General features: G+C 43.3%; 2 protein-coding genes across 2 annotated transcripts; both read right to left on the reverse strand.

Annotated features, from left to right (window-relative positions):
- Positions 1 to 4,576: 4,576 nt before the first annotated feature.
- Positions 4,577 to 12,894, reverse strand: LOC123489638 (transcription factor E2F7-like; the record flags this gene model as incomplete). Its single annotated transcript, XM_045220071.1, has 6 exons — positions 12,872 to 12,894; positions 12,530 to 12,617; positions 11,011 to 11,389; positions 6,498 to 6,702; positions 5,671 to 6,053; positions 4,577 to 4,732 (listed from the first exon to the last, which is right to left on the reverse strand). Coding segments are annotated over exons 3-6 (957 nt in total), but the record flags the coding sequence as incomplete, so codon positions are not given.
- Positions 12,895 to 12,897: 3 nt separating this feature from the next.
- Positions 12,898 to 19,775, reverse strand: LOC123489639 (transcription factor E2F7-like; the record flags this gene model as incomplete). The annotated part of the gene is made up of 8 exons (XM_045220072.1): positions 19,566 to 19,775; positions 18,870 to 18,962; positions 18,267 to 18,563; positions 17,489 to 17,651; positions 16,296 to 16,544; positions 14,356 to 14,514; positions 13,818 to 13,955; positions 12,898 to 13,022 (listed from the first exon to the last, which is right to left on the reverse strand). Coding segments are annotated over exons 2-8 (1,224 nt in total), but the record flags the coding sequence as incomplete, so codon positions are not given.
- Between the last annotated feature and the right edge of the window lie 1,531 nt (positions 19,776 to 21,306).

Consider the following 21,306-nt stretch of genomic DNA (forward strand, 5'->3'; position numbering starts at 1 on the left):
GGTGCAGGAGAAGATGTGAATCAACCATTATAATTAAATTGACCTATTGCAATCTTCTTTATATTAACATTATTCTGATGGCACTTTGAATTCACCTTTGTCCATCCACTGCACTTTACATGACTGTGTTTGTCTGTAGAGGATTTGACCTCTCCCCAAGGTAGCGTGAAGAAAAAAAACATTCACATGATTGGCATTAGTGTGCAATGACAATGACCCCCAGAGCTCTACTCATATTTATTACTGTCCACAGTGTGTCCTGCTGGTTTAAAAAGTCTCTAGTGACGTGACTAAACAGGATGTTGGGGGAGCCTAAATGGTGTTTCAGCTACCCGGAGCTGCTTTGATGGAAACACCTGTTAGCACTAGTAACACCTGCAACCGCTTCCCATGTAGCCCACACCATAGAACTAGAATCATTACATCACCACAGAACTAGGAATCACATTACATCACCATAGAACTAGAATCATGACCATCACCACAGAACGAATCACATTACATCACCATAGAACTAGAATCCATTACATCACACCATAGAACTAGAATCATATTACATCACCACAGAACTAGAATCACATTACATCACCATAGAACTAGAATCACATTACATCACCATAGAACTAGAATCACATTACATCACCATAGAACTAGAATCATTATATCACCACAGAATAGAATCATATTATATCACCACAGAGACCAGAATCACATTACATCACCAGAACTAGAATCACATTACATCACCAGAACTAGAATCATATTATATCACCACAGAACTAGAGAATTACATCACCATAGAACTAGAATCACATTACATCACCATAGAACTAGAATCATATTATATCACCACAGAACTAGAATCACATTACATCACCATAGAACTAGAATCTACATTACATCACCAAGAACATTAGAATCACATACATCACCATAGAACTAGAATCATATTATATCACCCACAGAACTAGAATCCATTACATCACCATAGAACTAGAATCATATTATATCACCACAGAACTAGAATCACTGATTCGCATTGTTCTTTGTTTCTGCTGTACAAGGTAACAAAATCAATCAAAACCAAAATCAATAGTGCTCTTCCTTTTTACATCACAATCACCATTGCCGTTTTTTTATTTACATTGCAAAAGAAAACAGAGAAAACACTAATTTCCTCTCTACAATCACTAGAACACATTCATTATCCTTGTCTTTCAAAGAACTGCATAATTAACACATGTAGATGAAAATGTCCCAACTTTATGACTAAATAAAGTGTTAGCTGAGGGCCGTGTAACTTGGTTAGAAGTCATGTATGTTGCTTGTTTCCTCCAGATAGCTGATGCTTGCCCACCACCATTTTTTAGCTATTCCAACTATGGCAGAACACGTCAGTGTGACACACAACCATGATCTGCTTGGATATATCCATCAATGGAGAAAGATGACTCAGAATGATTGTATTACATTTTTCATATCAAACACCACAAATATCAATATGGTTATCCCGAAGTCTAAACGGAGAGCCTCTTTTTCTGTTCATGTTTGGCTAAGGCTGAACAATTTACTCCAGTGTTCTCTATCAATCGGTATCAATCCAAATAATAACTTCAGACATGACCCGTGTACTCTGTTCTCCTAGTTCAAGAATTGTGTATTTTTGTATGGTTCAGTACCTTCAGGGGGAGAATACTGGTACGTTATACTTGGGCTTGGGACGTCGTTGGCAAAATATTGATTTATTAGTGCCCTGGCCACTACCAGCTTATGCCGTTAATTCATCTGCAGCATGTTTATGATGTCGAAATACGGACAAGGCCTAAGCTCGAACCGAACCTGTGAGCAGCAACCCATCAGGTTTATTACACCTATAATAAAATAATCCGGATAAGATGTGTTTGTCTGACCTCTGATCTCTAGGACAGCTTTGATTGGATTTAGAGAGGTCGTTGGTCCCTGTTGGAATACTGTTAGAATAAAAGTAACATGATATAGATGACCAATCCAGGCATGTCCATGTCAGGCTAGTGAATACTTCAAGGAAAAGGAGGAAGGAAGGATGCATTTTCAAGGACAGAAGTATTCAAACAGAGCCTTTATACTGATGGCAGCATGCCGTTTTTTATGAGTGATCTACAGCCATCTATTGGTCAGGTTCACTCAATGGCAGCTAAGGTAAGTGCATGATCCACTATATTGTGTAAACAGCCATGTACCTTGACAAACATCGCTGTAATTTGACAAAAACGAAGTGTCATTGCTCAGAGCAATGATAGTACAACGCTAGATTTACCTGTGCAAAATCTATTTGTGAGAAATACAACGAGTTGCTCATAAGTATCACTTGCATTTTTATCAAGACAACCATAAACGCAAGTTCGACATTTTCACTTTTTTATTTTACAAAGGTTGTGTATGACTACAGAAAAAAACTGTTTGGCCCATAACATACACAGAGCTAGTAGTAAGCACTGCTAAAAGAACAGTTCAAGTGTTGTAATGTTAGAAAAGGTTTCCTACAAAGCAGCGGAGTGGTGTAACTACAGAAACTAGGTATTTTGCAGTTATTATTTAATGATAAGAAGCAGTATTAAATTAATAAACATTTCAAGGCTTTAAAGTAATGATTAAAAACATATGAATACAATATACAAAAAGTATACTGGTTTTAAAAAATCGCACTACACATCTACAGCAGTGGAGGCTCTTGTGAAGGATAGCTCATAACAATGGCTGGAACAGAGCGAATGGAATGACATCAAACATATGGAAACCATGAGTTTGGATGCATTTTTGACACCATTCCACTGATTCTCAAGCTCCACCATTACCACGAGCCCGTCCTCCCCAATCAAGGTGCCACCAACCTCTGTGATCGACAGTTCGCGTAGATGATCAGCACTCTTTGGTGTGATGTAACTCTTCCTCAATTACTCCCCCAAAATTCAGACGCCAAAACTATAATGCACATATAGTTTTAATGCATTAATACAGTACTGATATTTCACTCCTAGTTCTCAGTATATACCGCTGGATAACTACAGCTAATTCAAGTAATCTTGTAACATCATCAAATCATTCACATTTAGTTTTCACCTTGCATGCGGTGGCGTACGCACATACGATCATTGACGAGAGGGAAATAAGCTATGTGGTATTGGGTATCTATCCTTAAAGCACAACTATTGGAAACCTGTGAACCACATTAGTGTTGTAAAAATACATAACCCTTTGGAGTGGCCAGTCTTTGTACCCAAAACCCTGGTTGACTTCAACCCTGTCTGGTCAATCGTATGCAAAATAACAGTCCACTCTTTTGTTATTCTTGGTCTCAGAAGTAGGCCTTAATCTCACCAATGTATTGCTGTGAAAGCAGCCCAAAAACGATATTTTGATTTTTGTTTCATTAGTCCATTGTTGACACAGTCCCAAAAGTTTTGCATGTCAGCAATCAAGTTTTCAAGATATGTAACTTTCAAAAATACAGAAATCTGGCCCTCATATGATGCTGCGTTTTTGCTTAATATGATGCAAAATGCATCATACGTGTCAACAATGGACTAATGAAACAAATATCAAAAGATAGTTTTGGGTGGAGTTTTCCTTTAAATTAAGAAATAATTTGCTCAGGTGAAAACCAGTGGTTTTTAAACCTATCTTAGAACCAGGCCAGTTCCCCCGCTAGGAGTGCAACTGAGAGGCCGTGAACGTATCGATATCTCTTCGACATCATGACTTATTATCAACACCAGTTTCTGAAATGTGTGTCATCAGGGAAACCTTTCAGCTCCCACAGATATCATTCACCTATGATCAACTGTTTTCTCTTTTCCTACGGATACCGTTTTACTGAATCCCTATGGGCCAGCTAAAGAGAAACTCTCAAATATCAGACGTACATTCTTAAATACTTAGTGCTAAAAGTAGAGTAACATCATCATAATTGTTACTCAACAGTGTAATACTCAACAATATATTAGCTAATATATAAATAACGTTGGGATACAATAAAGTGATGTGTGGAGGGATTACCAAGGTAGCTCAATCGTTCTAAAATATGAGTGGTACCTAACTCCCACCACAGGAGGGCACTAAAACAAAAGAAGACGACAACACTGCTTCACTGAGTCCTCTGATTGTTATCTGTGTTCCACAGTCCAATCATGAGGCGCTCCAGGGTGAAGTTTCCCTAGGCACAGATCTAGGATCAGCTCCCCCTCCCCCAATCCTAACCCCTAACCATTAGAGGGGAAAATGCAAACTGACCCAAGATCAGAGTCTAGGGGCAACCTTCACCCTACATGATGATGAGGCACTTAAAGGAGGTATCGTATAGACTAGCATTCATTCACTAGTAATAAGGCGAAGCACCAGTGGTATGAAACCAACACAGTTAGGTCATACAGAAAGCGACCACCTGAGAGTCAGTAGCTACGGGAGTAAAGCCCAAGCTAAGCGCGGTCAGCAGCACGTTTAGCCGGAGAGAGCAACATTTATTCATTCCACTTGGGCCACTAGGGCAGCTCCTTTAGGTTATAACTAACAGCCACGCCCACTTTAAAGGTCCCCAGACTTCTAATTGGTTGGTAGGTGGTCGATGTCCAGCCTCTCTGGGCGGAGCCTCGTCGCGGGCTACGGGGGGTTGTGGTGGCCGTTCCCAGGGTCCCGGCGCTGGAAGAAGGCCCTTGGAGCCTCCGCCGGCTGCCGCCTCCTTGGGAGTCTGTGGTGTCTGTGGAGGAAAGAGACGAGAGAGTGAGGGCTGAAACCACACAGTTTAAGGAGAGCTGCATCTGCAGAGCGTCTCACTCCAGAAAATTATCAACCCTGGCAGTCGAGTATCACTGTGACAGTATTCCATCCCCCTCACCCCTTTTCTAAATACCAGCCTTATAAAATATCACTCAATTTAATTCTAAGTAACACAAAAAGTTTTCCAGCGAAGGATACATTTCAGCTTGAACGGGGCACTGCGAAACATAGCTATGCATTTCTAAGCAGAGCAATCGAACAACCTCAATTTGGAAACGGACCACTTGTATACAGACTTCATTTCATCAATGTTAGGAGAGGGGGCGCATAGCAGGGAGTGGGAGACAGTGTACATGGCTGATAAAAAAAAATTTAACGGATGTACACGTTGGCTCGTCCCCATCATTAATAATGTCCCTTCATTTGGCGCCGAAGGTCCTAACGAGGGAGACTGCGTCCCAAATGGCACCCTATTCCCCATAGGGCACTACTTTTGACAAAAGTCCTATGGGCTCTGGTCAAAAGTAGTGAATTATAGCTATAGGGAATAGAGTGCCATCTGAGAAGTGTCCTCTCGAGGCACGGAGAGACATCAGAGCTATGCTGGGGAGCATTCATTTTCTTTTAATGGCCTAAAGATTCATCAACACTACCGAGGTGAAAAAAGCAACATTTCGTTTAGGGGATAATCTTTGAAAGCAAACAAAAGCTGAACTGCTGTGGAGTAGTTAAACATGATAAACTGAGTCAAGTTAGACGGTGGCATTTCCAGAGTGTCTGTCTGCTACCCAAAAGGTCATACATCATGTGACTGGATTTTAAAAAGTAGCCAATTTACCAACTGCTTTCCAAATACAATCTGATCCATGTAAAGTGGTTAAGGCACTGTCTGTCTTCCTGTCTGTCTGCCTGTCTCACCTGTGTCTCTGTTTGGATGAAGGTCAGAGGCGGCCTGGGCTCCAAGGGAGAATGTGGAGGTATGGGTCCCGACCCGAACAGCCGGTGCTGCTCTGGACTGGAGAGGGCCGGCGCCACTGCCAATCCACTGAACTCTGGGGCTCTGGCCACAGCATAGGGTCCGGCGGCTCCCATCACGAAGCAGGCGGGGGACATCATGGCGGACATGTTGAAATTGAGGTTGGCATGGGCATCGCCCCCGTTGGCCATGAGCGGGTAGGGGAGAGGGTGGAGGAGGACACGAGGACGTAGGGGCAGGGTCAGAGTGGGCATGGTGCCAGCAGGTAGAGTCAGGCCGTCTGGCGTCTGACCAGCAGAGAGGAGGAAGTTGAGACTGTTGAGACCTGGAGGGAGAGGGGAGTGAGGACGAGTCATCTGTGAAAAAATGGCACCCTATTCCCTATTTAGTGCACTACTTTGACCAGCGCCCTATGGAGCCATGAGGAGGGGGAGGAGACATCGCTTCAACCAACAGGAGACGAGGTACAGCCCAAAATTACAACCACATCTAGAAAAATAGGTGTGGAAGACTACAAATCCCTACATGGGACTGAGGTCACTACGTTAGGACACTGCTCCTAAGTAGACCTTACGCATCTATCAACACTATCTGTACAGTCCAATATCCATACTGGTAGAGTCTAATGTCGATGTTTTAGACAAGCAAACTAAAAGAATGACGCTTGTGTGGATAATGAGATACACATGGAATGTAGGTTTTTGCTTTGTAACTGAGCAACACTGCAACACTGACTGACTGGTAGCGAGTTGTTTTTAACATAGCATACCTGCAGAGTTAGGCACATAGAGGTAGTGTGAAGGCTGGACCTGGTTGTTGGGGGGGCTGTGTCTGCCCACCTCCCCGTCTCTGATGTCCCTCAATGGGGCCTCTTCCCTGGCTAGCCCCCCTGGTTGGCCTGGGGAGCTGGTCCTTGGGCTGGTGGTCATCTGCAAGCTGTTCCCCTCCACACTCCTTCCCTCCACACTCTTCCTCTAGGAAAATAAAAACAAGAGACATGTTAAAAGGAGTAGGGTGAAGTTGCCCCTAGACGCTGATCTTGGGTCAGTTTAGCATTTTCCCCTTTAATGGTTAAGGTTAGGATTTGGGGAGGGGAAACTGATCCTAGAAATGTACCTACACTCTTAGAAAAAAGGGTTCCAAAAGGGTTCTTTGGCTGTCCCCATAGGAGAACCCTTTTTGGTTCCAGGTAGAACCCTTTTGGGTTCCATGTAGAACCCTCTGTACGGGGACAGCCGAAGAACTCTTTAAGGTTCTAGATGGCACCTTTTTTTTCTAAGAGTGTAGGGGAAACTTCACCCCGGAATCAGATGCGTGTGAAAAGGAAGATACCCTCCTGTATGGGCGGGTAAGAGACTGAGAGTTAAATAAAACACAATGCCTTGAGGATTCAGTGTTCATGCCAGCCATATTCTTCAGTTTTCAATGTGACCCTCCCACAGCCCAATGCTGCAGCGCTCCCTGGTGCATCCCAGAAATAATTTACGATGAGCTTTGATCACATTTCCCTCTCAAATAATGATCAAAATTAAAACGAATGAAATTGCATGGCTCATTTACCAAAATCATAGCTCTGTTTTGCTAATTGTTCAAGCACAAGTAATGTGAAATGCTTACTCTGCAGAAGATTTTGTGACTTTGGTTTAGGTAAATTTACTAGACCACTGGTAGGTAAGACTGTGTATTTCAGCACACCTCACATTACTTTTCTAGCTCCTCAATTTTAATGGAAGTGAGAGGGTAAGATTAATAGTGTGGAGTTTTGTACAATAAAAAATATCCCATACATCCCCAAAATGATAATGCCATTGTGTTTCATTACAATTTGGAATAATTGTATCCTAATCAGTGAGCATGCAGTGATTCATATTTTAATTTAATACTCTGCTTTCGGGAATCATTAACAAGATTTTCTGAATTTTCTAAATTAAATCAGAGAATGTATGATGATGATGAAATATACTGAAATAATGTTGTCCTCTACTACTTCAATGTCTTCATATCATCATAATGTCCTCTACTACTTCAATGTCTTCATATCTTCATAATGTCCTCTACTACTTCAATGTCTTCATATCATCATAATGTCCTTTACTACTTCAATGTCTTCATATCATCATAATGTCCTCTACTACTTCAATGTCTTCATATCTTCATAATGTCCTTTACTACTTCAATGTCTTCATATCATCATAATGTCCTCTTACTACTTCAATGTCTTCATATCATCATAATGTCCTTTACTACTTCAATGTCTTCATATCTTCATAATGTCCTCTACTACTTCAATGTCTTCATATCATCATAATGTCCTTTACTACTTCAATGTCTTCATATCATCATAATGTCCTTTACTACTTCAATGTCTTCATATCTTCATAATGTCCTTTACTACTTCAATGTCTTCATATCATCATAATGTCCTCTACTACTTCAATGTCTTCATATCTTCATAATGTCCTCTACTACTTCAATGTCTTCATATCATCATAATGTCCTTTACTACTTCAATGTCTTCATATCATCATAATGTCCTTTACTACTTCAATGTCTTCATATCTTCATAATGTCCTCTACTACTTCAATGTCTTTATATCATCATAATGTCCTTTACAATGTCTTCATATCATCATAATGTCCTCTACTACTTCAATGTCTTCATATCATCATAATGTCCTCTACTACTTCAATGTCTTCATATCATCATAATGTCCTTTACAATGTCTTCATATCACCATAATGTCCTTTACAATGTCTTCATATCATCATAATGTCCTTTACTATGTCTTCATATCATCATAATGTCCTTTACAATGTCTTCATATCAATGTCCTCTACTGCTTCAATGTCTTCATATCACAATAATGTCCTTTACAATGTCTTCATATCACAAACAATAATGTCCTTTACAATGTCTTCATATCATCATAATGTCCTCTACTACTTCAATGTCTTCATATCATCATAATTTAATTTAGTCATTTAGCAGACGCTCTTATCCAGAGCGATTTACAGTTAGTGAGTGCATACATTTTTCATACTGGCCCCCCGTGGGAATTGAACCCACAACCCTGGCGTTGCAAGCGCCATGCTCTACCAACTGAGCTACAGTGAGCTATAATGACCTTTACAATGTCTTCATATCATCATAATGTCCTTTACAATGTCTTCATATCATCATAATGTCCTCTACTACTTCAATGTCTTCATATCATCATAATGTCCTCTACTACTTCAATGTCTTCATATTTACATTTTAGTCATTTAGCAGATGCTCTTATCCAGAGCGGCTTACAGTTAGTGAGTGCATACATTTTCATACTGGCCCCCCGTGGGAAACGAACCCACAACCCTGCCGTTGCAAGCGCCATGCTCTACCAACTGAGCTACAGGGGACATATCATCATAATGTCCTCTACTACTTCAATGTCTTCATATCATCATAATGACCTTTACAATGTCTTCATATCACCATAATGTCCTTTACCATGTCTTCATATCATCATAATGTCCCTTTACAATGTCTTCATATCATCATAATGTCCTCTACTACTTCAATGTCTTCATATCATCATAATGTCCTCTACTACTTCAATGTCTTCATATCATCATAATGTCTTTACAATGTCTTCATATCACCATAATGACCTTTACAATGTCTTCATATCATCATAATGACCTTTACAATGTCTTCATATCATCATAATGACCTCAACTACTTCAATTTCTTCATACCATCATCGGAAGCTCTTCGATTTCCTAATCAATCAGTATAATGTTGCTAAGCAACTTTGGAGGAAACCTCTTTTCATTATGATAAGATCGCTAAACATAAACAGCACATTCTTCTGAGTGTCTTTCACCTTCACATGTACTGAACCTCAGAAAATCATGGGCTGCCTTTCAAATGGCACTCTATTCCCTACATAGTGCACTACTTTTGGTCAGGGCCCATAGGGAACAAGGTGCCATTTGGGACACACCCGTGGAGGAAAATGAAACTCCCTCCTTGGAGAAAACATTCCTGTACGTAAAACAAACCATTTGGGGATTACACTGGTCTGACTCCCCCCTACGAGATCAGGACCCAGTCCCAAATGGCACCCTATTCCCTACATAGTGCACTACCCTATGGACCCTGGTCAAAAGTAGTGCACTATATAGTAAATCGGGTGCCATATAGGAAGCAACCCAGATACTTCCAGTACACACGTTGAATGAAAGCAACAAAGGACAAAGTTATGCACTGTAACTGTGCAACTGTGATCTTTAGTCGGTCTAATTGAAGTGTCCAGACAGACAGGCAGTTGTGTGTGTGTGAGAATTCCCAGCAGTAGTATCAGTGTGAGTCACTCTTATAAATAACAAAAAGGGCATCATTGGGAAGCTCATTATTGACAATGCATAAAGAGTGTACTGGTCACCTTGGAAACCAACCAGTGTTATGAAGACTGAGGGCTCTGTTCAATCAGATCTGCTTTAGCCGACATCCGCATAGAGGGTGTTTTGGTGGTGTCAGAGGTGGAACTGCATTAGCGCTGTCAAATCCACAAGCAGCTCACGTCATTATACCTAAAGCGGACATTGCTATTGGCAATCTGAGCATCATTATTTCAATATAGCCTACACTTTCTCGTTCTGAACTTTAACGCGAGTGGGACGGGTGTGGCTTCATGACAATGATCAAGAGCAGCTGCTCACCGATCTGACAGCTCCAACGCAGTTCCACCTCTGACACTGCCAAAACATCCGCTATGCGGGTGTCAGCTATCGCTGGTTAACGTTAGATATTACTGCACTGTCGGAGCTGGAAGCACAAGCATTTCGCTACACCCGCAATAACATCTGCTTAACACGTGTATGTGACAAATCAAATTTGATCTGACTGAATCTACGCCTCAGACGTTACAGTAAGAAGCATCGCTGTCCCTGACCTGTCTTGTTGGTTGTCAAATCACCACGCTTCTAATTAAAGGGGAAGTTTAGTTTTTCATTACTTTCAGGGTGAGGAACCCTCTAACATTAAGTAGTAAAACACTGAACTTCCCCTTTAAATCAGGATCATACATTATTGTGATTGGTCTAGCAGGAGTAGGATGAAGTGGTCACTAGACACTGATCTACAGTGACCTAAGGTCAAAATTGCAGTTGGGAGGAGTAATCTGATCCTAGGTACAGTGTGTACATATGGCCAACGACTACCTGAAGCTTGTAAGGCTTATGGTGAATCTATCAGAGATCCACAGTACATCTGTGGATTTCACTTTCCCCCACAAACTCACCTCTTCAGACAGCTCAGGCGACTCCCTCGTGTCTTTTTTCGCCCTCTTCTCCTCCTCTGCTCCTTCATCCCTCTTCCTCTTCCCCAGGATGCCCTCTCCGGACCCTGACGACCTTTGAACTTCCGTGGTCAAGCGGTTAAGCCCCTCCTGCGCCGCCGGACCTCCGTACAGCATGACCACCGAGGCCTGGGACAGGCTGGGTAGATAGGCCATGTGGTGGGGATGGGGGGTGAATTCTGGGGGGTGTGGGGACAGGGGTCCCACGTATGGACCCTCTGGGTGGATGGGCACGGCCAGGGGGGATAGGCCCGGGGAACAGAGCAGGGAGCTGCCGTCACTGTGGGTGGGGCTCCGATGTCCGCCGCTGGGGTGGGAGGCACTGCAAAGACAGAGAGGAACCAACTTAGACATCAGTTTCTGTCATTCTCTTCAGGCAAATGCTCTGTAACAGGGCTGTCAAATTCCATTTCTGGAGGGGCCGAGTGTCTGCGGGTTTTCGCTCCAATTAAGGTTACTCATTAGTTAGGAACTCTCTAGGTCTAAATCAGACATGGTCCTTTAGGAATTGAGTTTGACAACCCTGCATTATACTGTTTATAAAAACAAAATGGCACATTAGAATGTAGCAACATAAAGTAGTAAAATCCTTAAATGCTCTTTTTGTCAGAAACACAAAACAATGTGGTGACTGTGCATTAGTCAGTGTTTGGAACCAGCAACCTTTACTCGACTCCTCCCCTCCTCCATCCCCACTCCAAAAACACTTAGAGCAGCAACAGCCTTGAGACGGCTGTGGCTTGGCCACCGGTGAAATAGCCACCACATCCCTAGTAGAAATGGTCAGAAACCGAGAGAACCAGGAGACACTGCAGCCAACTCATGTAAAACATGTCAAACCCAGCCTAAAGCTTGACGTGGGAGCCAACGCCAACAAACAAGGGTAAGAGTAAAAATTCAAAGCGAAACATTACAAAAACCACCTTTTATAAATTAAATGAACTGTGAAGACGAGGACCAATAACAGTTTGCGGAGAGTTTCAGCCGACCTATTAAAAACTCCAAGCCGGAGCCTCTGGGGCTGGTCATTTGCACGCATCACTTCCTCTAAGGGCCCAGTTTCCTGTTCCTGAGCTCCAACTAAATCACTGCATAGGTTACGTCTCAAATGGCACCCTATTCCCTATGTAGTGCACTACTTTTGACCTATTAGTGCACTATTAGGAGATAGGGTGCCATTTGGGACACATCCATTCATTTTATTCACATGGCAGCCCTGTTGTATGTCTGTTGTATACCAATGGGCCTTACTGGCGCCATTACATTCAACCAACAAGCTAGTCCTTGGCAACAGGTTGGCCATCAGTGTAATAGATCATGAAATGTAACACATAAGTCGTGGATTGTTTGCAGTAAATCTAAAGTTAGTACTATTGGATGGCGTGATCAGGAACAGGATTCATAGCCACCTGGGATGTTTGGTGTGTGAGGGTGAGCCTCCTTCCGTGTGTGTTCTACTTACCCTGTAACAGTGGTTCCAAACCTCAGCCGGCACACGGCGCTGCTGCTCACACACTTTCTGGAATAGTCCACTGGCTGGGGAAGCAGACCTGGACAGAACCCGAAGGAGACGTGAGATACTCAATTACATGTACAGGTATTACTTTATTTGGATACCCAAATAGATGGTTTGTAGATGTTCAACTAACTACCCACTTGCCCTAACCTTATCCTAAGTCTTAACTCTAACAGTAACCCTAACATATCAACAGATTAGTAGTGGATTGTTGGTTGATCGTTGACAGCACCATGCTATAACCCACTTAGCCATTTGTGATGTGAGCGGTCTGTCCTGACTCCTTACCTGTGACCTCTCTGCGTGGGCTGCTGGGGGGCCGAGTTGACGAGGCGTTGGCTGGCCACGGAGGTGGGCACCACGCTGAAGGAGGCGTGGCGTGCCAGCTTCTGTTTCCTGCCGCCTGGAAGAGCAATGGCCTCCACAGCCTCCGAGTCCTCTGTTGAAAAACATTTGAGTGGCCAGTGAGTTCTGTGTGGTAGTAGGAGTAGGGTGAAGTTGCCCCTAGACGCTGATCTTGGGTCAGTTTTGCATTTCCCCCACTAATAGTTAAGGTTAGAATTGGAGGAGGGGAAGCTGATCCTAGAACTGTACCTAGGGGAAATTCATCCCAGAGCGTGTTAGTCTTGGTCAATAGACAAGTTTATGATTAGTTTTTAGTAGTGAAGACAGTTCCATTATAAATGTATAATGCATTTATATCCATTTACTGAAATATTGGTTAATAGATAGTCTCTCTATGAAGCACTGAGCTAATGCCCATCTGAACCCATCTGGACTCCTGAGTGGCGCAGTGGTCTAAGGCACTGCATCGCAGTGCTAACTGTGCCACTAGAGATCCTGGTTCGAATCCAGGCTCTGTCGCAGCCAGCCGCGACCGGGAGACTCATGGGTGGCGCACAAGTCGTCCAGGGTAGGGGAGGGAATGGCCAGCAGGGATGTAGCTCAGTTGATAGAGCATGGCGTTTGCAACGCCAGGGTTGTGGGTTCGATTCCCCACGGGGGGCCAGTATAAAATATATATATATGTATTCACTAACTGTAAGTCGCTCTGGATAAGAGCGTCTGCTAAATGACTAAAATGTAAATGTAATGAACCAATATGGGAGTGATGTTATTTGTTTTACCACCGAGGACCACTTTGGAAAGTGTTTTAATGAATGCTTTTAAGCGCTATCCTCTGGGTATCCACATCTTGTTGTATTATTCACTACCCAAATCATTTCAATCTTACCATGGCTGGGGTGGAAGTCTGCCGGGCCGATCCATTTGAAGGCAGGCTTCCTCCCCCTCTCCTCCCGGACGTGGACCTTCTTGATCAATCCCAGACTCGTCAGGACGTTGGCGATGTCATAAAGCCGCCGCACCTTAGCTGAAGACAGATTAGAATCAGAGTTATCATTTAGATCTATCACCACAGTAAAAAGGCCAATTGGAGGGACGTCTGGGGGTATCTGAGGTGGTGTACAGTGATGTTGCCCCTAGACGCTGATCTTGGGTCAGTTTTCCATCTTCCCCATTAATGGTTAAGGTTAGGATTAGGGGAGGGGAAGCTGATCCTAGACCTATACTAGGGGAAACTTCAACCCGCAGCTATTTGGTGGCTGGGTTGTGATCATTCGGCCCCAAAGGGAAGAAACTGACTGAAACAGGCAGGGACGACCTGGACTTGCTATTGTGTCAGAGGCTCTTTGACTGCACGCCAAAATCCTCAAGATCCCTTTGGGCTCTGGTCAAAAGTCGTGCACTTTGTAGGGTAATAGGATGCTTACTTTTGTACTTGCTGTGGCTGGCGGGGTCCTGGCTTTCCTCGATGAGGATCTTGGCGGCCACGTCCAGAGTGACCGTCTGGGTCCTGGACACCAGGAAGAGCATGACAAACTTCTGACTCATGATGCGTAGGGACTTGTCTTTCCTCGTGCTGGCGGCCGCTGCAAACAGACAAGCAGAACAAAGTTAAAGGGGAGTACTGGGTCCTATTCACTGAGTGGCAAATTGAAGAAAATAGACAGAAACATGGAGGGAACTACCGGAACCTGTCCAATAAGAAATGCTTGTTTTCGCTTTCCACTGCAAAACGTTTTGCGATGGTGTGCACTAATGAATAGGACGGTGCAGTGGTTTGTATGGTCTAGTGCTTAGTGCTGCCGACAGCATAGCTACATACCGGCGTCAGCATGGGTTTGAATCCGACCTACAGCATGTCACACGCTCCTCCTATAATAATAATAGTACAACTTTATTGTACATGTTACAGAGAACAACGGGAATTTGATTCAAGACCTGAGTTACCTGTCAAACAGGTTGTCTTGTCAAACAGGCCACAATACGAACCACAACATTCCTTATTCAGTGAGAGAGAGTGACTCTCCCCTCCTCTCCCTGAGGGTGACACCAACGGGACACGTTATGACGGGAGGTGGCAGGCCTAGTGTTCTGCAGGGGGGGACGCCAGATCCATGGCAACCACTGCCTCTAGGTAACCGTAGCTTTGGACTCTGTTAGCTAGCTACATGCAGCTACCTAGTTAGCCTTGTCGAAACACACAGCTAACCGCAAACACAACCACAGTAACAGTCATAATTACAGTAACCACGTCAACATTACAGTAATGAATAATTGCCTCCACCGCGACAGTTTGACTTTCTGACAAGATAATGAATTTTCTCATAAACACAAATGAAATAACTGTCAGTTAGACTCGACAATGTCATTCGGCAGTGAACACAGAGAGCAAAACACATTGAGTCAACAGCAGTGGTTGGTACACCGTCATTATTTCTTAGTGGCAGGAAGCCCTGACGCAAATCAGCAGCCAGTTGTTTTTTCTTCATTACTGAGTGCTTCAAGAGGTAATGTGTTCCAACACAGCACCCAGTACTGAAATAATACACACGGTTCTAAATTAACGCTAGTTAATTAGCCTTTAAGCCCAAGTCAATGAAAGCATTCCTCATCGTCATGGAGACGGGAGTGGCGGCCTCAAGGTTTATCAAGGCTGATGGGAATCTTAGCATTAATGTTTGTTTCTTTGTAATGACAATGCGCTCCTCGTCAATGTGATGGATCACTGATACAACTGGGAGATGACAGCAGAGGAATGGTGACTGAGCTTTTGTTGTGGCACATATTAACTAGTAATCTCCAAACACCCGTTGAAGTTAATTAACCAGACTGTTTGACTAATAACGACACAGGGTATAAGTGATCCATTACCTGTTGTGAAAAGCTCCGGGGTGAACTTTTCCCCCAATCCTAACCTTAACTATTAGTGTGGAAAATGTAACACTGACCCAAGATCAGCGTCAAGGGGCAACTTCACCCTACTCCTGTCACGGAGACGGTTGACCAGAATGCATTGCGGTCTAGAAAGTACCTTGTTACAGTTCACCTAACCTTCAGTAGTCGGATTTCCTGTATTTAGACAGAGAATAGGACAAAATAATTTTGTAAAACACACACACACCCGGCACATCCAAATGAATCCAAACTTGAGATACACACAGAGCATGAACGCATGCCAAATCTCTCATTGACATACATGCATAATTGACACCAAACTTCTAGCTTCACTCACAGATCCCAAATTATAATTCAACCCTGTGTCCATCAGCCGCCCCTGATCTATCAATCGCAGATTGTCCCTTTAGGAAAATGTAAAACTATACCAAGGTCAGCATCTAGGGGCAACCTCCCCCTACTCTGCTCTCACCACAGCTGGAGTCTGCTTCACCTCCCTCCTCTGGGGTGTGTGTGGTGGCTCCCTCTCTGTGACCGCCCTCCCCGGCCTGCTCCATGTGCAGGTGGTAGCGCTGCTGCCTGCCCATCCCCTGCAGCTCGGCCAGGGTGGACCCCAGATGCCGGCGCCCGTACCACACGTATTGGTTCTTAGCCACGCGCCCCACGATCATCAGAGACTCCAGGACGTTTACGATGTCGTAGATCCGCCGCCGCTCCACTCCTAAAGACAGACACACACCAGGGACAGGTCAGACTGGGGTTAGCAACATGACTTCACTGTTACGTTATGTGAGCTGGTTATATTGCAAAGCTATAACTAAGGTACCACATTGTTTCACAAGAGGATTTCATGACGCAGTAGATCATGTTTTGCTGCATCTTAACTTTCCTCATAGTCTCAGACATGGCTTGGTTTATACTACAGCCTGCTATTCTGGAAGTTACAGTGGTTTATACTACAGCCTGCTATTCTGGAAGTTACAGTGGTTTATACTACAGCCTGCTATTCTGGAAGTTACAGTGGTTTATACTACAGCCTGCTATTCTGGAAGTTACAGTGGTTTATACTACAGCCTGCTATTCTGGAAGGTACAGTGGTTTATACTACAGCCTGCTATTCTGGAAGTTACAGTGGTTTATACTACAGCCTGCTATTCTGGAAGGTACAGTGGTTTATACTACAGCCTGGTGCTATTCTGGACAGTACAGTAGGATACGAGGGCTCTGCATGAAGGTATCCATAGCAACCGTCTCCAAAATCCAATAATGCATAAAACTTCACATAGCTCATAAAACGGATATTACATTAGCTGTTTCCATTATGGTCTTCCTTTCTGTGCGGTTACCAATTATGGCAGCCTCCCTGGGCTGGGTCGTGTTCATTAGTCATCAAACGGAAGAAAACGGGTCATTTGTATCTCAGTTGGGAGAGCATGGCACGTTTGTAACGCAAGGGTAGTGGGTTCGATTTCCGGGACCACCCATATCCAAAATGTATGCACGCATGACCGTAAGTCGCTTCGGATAAAAGCGTCTGCTAAATGGCATTTATTATTTAACGAACTGAAACAGGGAGGGACCGTTGAAACATTTTGCATTGCTTGCCCTAATGAACATGACCCAGGTGTAGCTGTAATCTCCCTCTCTGGTTTCATTGTCTCTTACCCAGGCTGGTAGACACCTCGTCCAATGAGATGCTGATGGTGTCAGAGGTTGGATAGTCCGGATACAGGGCCAGGAACTTCTGGCACAGCAGACCCAGGCTCTTCTGCTTCCTGCTGGGCTTTGTCTCCCCTCCCTCTTCCTCCTCCTCGTCCACCACATCAAACTGATCAGAGAGACAAAGCATTGGCAAGAAATGTATTGAGTCAAGAATTGTAAACATTTACCACAGCATTATACTTTTAAAGATTTCAGCATCTACAAATCTATTAGTTGGAAGATGATAATCAAATCCAACAGTATGATGATAATGTAGGGCGGCAGGTAGCTTAGTGGGTAAGAGCGTTGTGCCAGTAACCGAAAGGTCGCTGGTTCTAATCCCCGAGCAGACTAGGTGAAAAATCTGTCGATGTGCCCTTAAGCAAGGCACTTAACCCTAATTGCTCCTGTAAGTCGCTCTGGATAAGAGCGTCTGCTAAATGACTAAAATGTAATGTAATGTCACTGTATTCGGGATAACATATCCTACCAGCACAGTTTCTGGCATAACCTTTGCTAATCTCAATCCATACAAACTACCCATAACACAATACCAAATGATCGCCCAAAGGCGGCCATCACCATCAATTCAGTATAGGGGGTCAGTGGCAGTGTCCCAAATGATCTCCTATTCCCTATACAGGGTACTACTTTTAGCCCTATGGGCCCTGGTTAAAAGTGGTGCACTATAAAGGGAACAGGGTGCCATTTGGGACGCAGAGAGTGAGTGGTCAAAGGGTACCTGGCACGTGCCATCCACCTCGACATCCTCCAATGCTCTCTCATTCTCAATGGGCCTAAACAGCACCTTCTTCATCTCTCTGTCGCGGATGTCAGGGCTGGCAGCACTGATGAGCATCCTGAGGTTGGCCGTGGGGGTCCAGGGGTCCGCGTGGGGGGGTGCCCCCCGCTCAGAAGGCTTAACAGGGGTGCCGTGGAGGTGTTCCGGGGTGGGAGCCTTACTGCCATACAGCAGCATGGTGGCCGTGGTGTCCATCTTGTGAGGGGTGGTTCTTCTTCGCTCCACACATCTGTTCTCCTGTGAAGGATCACGATGTTATGAACTTTGATTAAGTGGGGTGGAGTGATATTAAATGTGGTGCATTTGTAGGCGGATCTACTTAATATAAGTATTGTAATAACGTAAGCATAACTATCTAAATCATGTGAGAAAGATAATCTTATTTCAAGACACTCCAGGCATGTCATATAATTTTGCTACAAATTCATGAAAAGAGGAATTGACTCTGAAGATTGTTTCTGAGTGTGTCTCTTCAATAAGGAATAATATGGATATAAATAATAAGGAATTGAAGGGTTCATTTGATTTTGAATCAAAACATACCTTCTGATCATTTCTGCCTCCAACATCCTCTATGTCTGCTTTGCTCTTCTTTGGGCTTATGAGATCTCTCAAAGATAGACATTCAACTTCCATCTGAAAAACAATCAGCCATATCGTTTTAATTTGTCTCTGAACTGTGCAGAAAGGTCGTTATTTAGTTTCATACAGTCATATTTCAGTCACTACTTTGCTATAGCCAAATGCAGCAAATAGATCGATCTATTACAGGGCCATAAGATATCAGTGGTCAGACGATTTTGGCGCAAAGACCTTAGCCCACCTAACGTTAGCCGATGACCCTAGCTATCTATCTAACAAGTTAGTTATCTGCTATTACATCTAATTCTGACACGTTCAATACTGAATATTGCTACGGTAAAAGCCCTGATGGCAAGATGAATACACAATAAATAGCTAAATGTTAGCTATAGTAAACAATGGAAAAACTTTGCAAAAAAAGGACGGAATCTTGGGAAGTATTTTCTTGGTGCAAATTGAGTATTAATACTGATCCATTCAACATGGGACACTTAGCTAGCTACAAGCTACCAGGTTGCAAGACAAAAAGTAGATATACTGTTAATCAATAAACAAAAAATATTTGACTACATATATATCTAGCTACCGAGCTACATTCTTTACCTGCTGGCTGGCATCTACTGTAGCTAGGCTAGCTAGTGATTAATATTTACTCACCTTCTTCAGCGTTTCCTACGTAATGTACGAAGATAAAGATATCAATACCAATGTACAGTATCTCCAATTGCACAGACTTATTGTTGGTACGTTGTTTATTCAAATCAACATAATTTTAATTTCTGAAATAAGCGGCCTTCTTCAAATATCCAGCTTTAAAGCTTCTCCTGTCCTGCTAATGTTACTTGTTTTGGAATTGCATTACTGAACAGGAACAGCTACAACCAAAAACACCCGCTAAAACTTTTTTTCTGGCGCTCTCATGCGTTTCACACAGTCGAGCCAATCAGCATCTAGATGTTGTGACGCGTAATATTGATTCATCCAATAGGCAAGAGGCAATAACCACGCCTCCAGAGATTTCTTGGCGGGGCACTAGGCGCGGTCTTGACTGGGAGTCGGGCTGTTCAGTTTGACTGCTGCTGTTCATGGTGTTTGAGTGGCATAGCCGCGCACCTAGAAACCCTATTAATAACCCTAATCACAGAGTCTTTGTTGCTGCATGTATAGACCACGGACCCACTGCGGTTCCATCTAATTAGCTTGCGTGGCTCAGGGAAACAGATGGGACAGGAGTGGGTGGCGCTCATTCTACCTATGACACCGCGCAAAAAGTTGTAATGTGAGGAGCCCAATACCCAGGGTCCCGCCCTCAGGCTTTCCCAGTCCCTCGAGTTGTCCAGGTTATCACATAATCCCCGCCCAATATTTCAAACCGGTTTACTTTGAAAAATGTAGGTTTACAGAAATAATATATAATTCATATTCTTGATTTATTTGCAAAAAACGAAAAAAAAAATGCAGATACATGGGATCAAATATTGCATATTTCATGTATTAGCAATTATTGAATTGTAAATGTATACAATGCAAAATTAGCAATGCAGATCAATAGGCTATTGATTGGTCCTGGTAGCCTATGCTATATCTCTGCTTTCAGAGAGATAGCATCTTCAAATCAAATCAAATCAAATTTTATTGGTCACATGCGCCGAATACAACAGGTGCAGACATTACAGTGAAATGCTTACTTACAGCCCTTAACCAACAGTGCATTTATTTTAAACAAAAAAAGTAAGAATAAAACAACAACAAAAAAGTGTTGAGAAAAAAAAGAGCAGAAGTAAAATAAAGTGACAGTAGGGAGGCTATATATACAGTAAAATAAAGTGACAGTAGGGAGGCTATATATACAGGGGGGTACCGTTGCATAGTCAATGTGCGGGGGCACCGGCTTCCCATCTTCCCAAAGCACCTGAATCTTCCCAAAGCACCTGAAACCCTACCTCTTGAAAGAGAATCTTAAATAATCCTCCTCACCTCGTTTGTCTACTGGCAACAAGAGGCATTGCCCACCTCCTTGGGTAGAGATAATTCAGAGGCTCATAAATGTTATCCACTAAATGTCACATCAGAGTTCCCCTCTGCACCAATGTTAGAAGCCACAAATTGTTCTTGCATCTTTGATATGTTCTAAAATAACGTTCAGATTGAACTCCAAAACCATTAACTCTGGTCAGTCACATTATGTTTGGCACTGTGGAATAGTGAGCAGTTGCACTTACGGCTGCGTCAAGCCTCCCACTCTAATTGCCTCAGAATGCCACCCTGACAACAGGTCCCTGGGAATTGTGGGAAATCAATGTGTATTAGTCTGAGGAGCGTTAGCCAATATTTGCAGTCCTTTAAATGACTCAAAATGTCTTCCAACTGCTGCCATTTTAGATGGGCTCCATAAAAA

The sequence above is a fragment of the Coregonus clupeaformis genome, unplaced genomic scaffold (genome assembly GCF_020615455.1).
Source record: "Coregonus clupeaformis isolate EN_2021a unplaced genomic scaffold, ASM2061545v1 scaf3100, whole genome shotgun sequence".
NCBI classification, from domain to species: domain Eukaryota; kingdom Metazoa; phylum Chordata; class Actinopteri; order Salmoniformes; family Salmonidae; genus Coregonus; species Coregonus clupeaformis.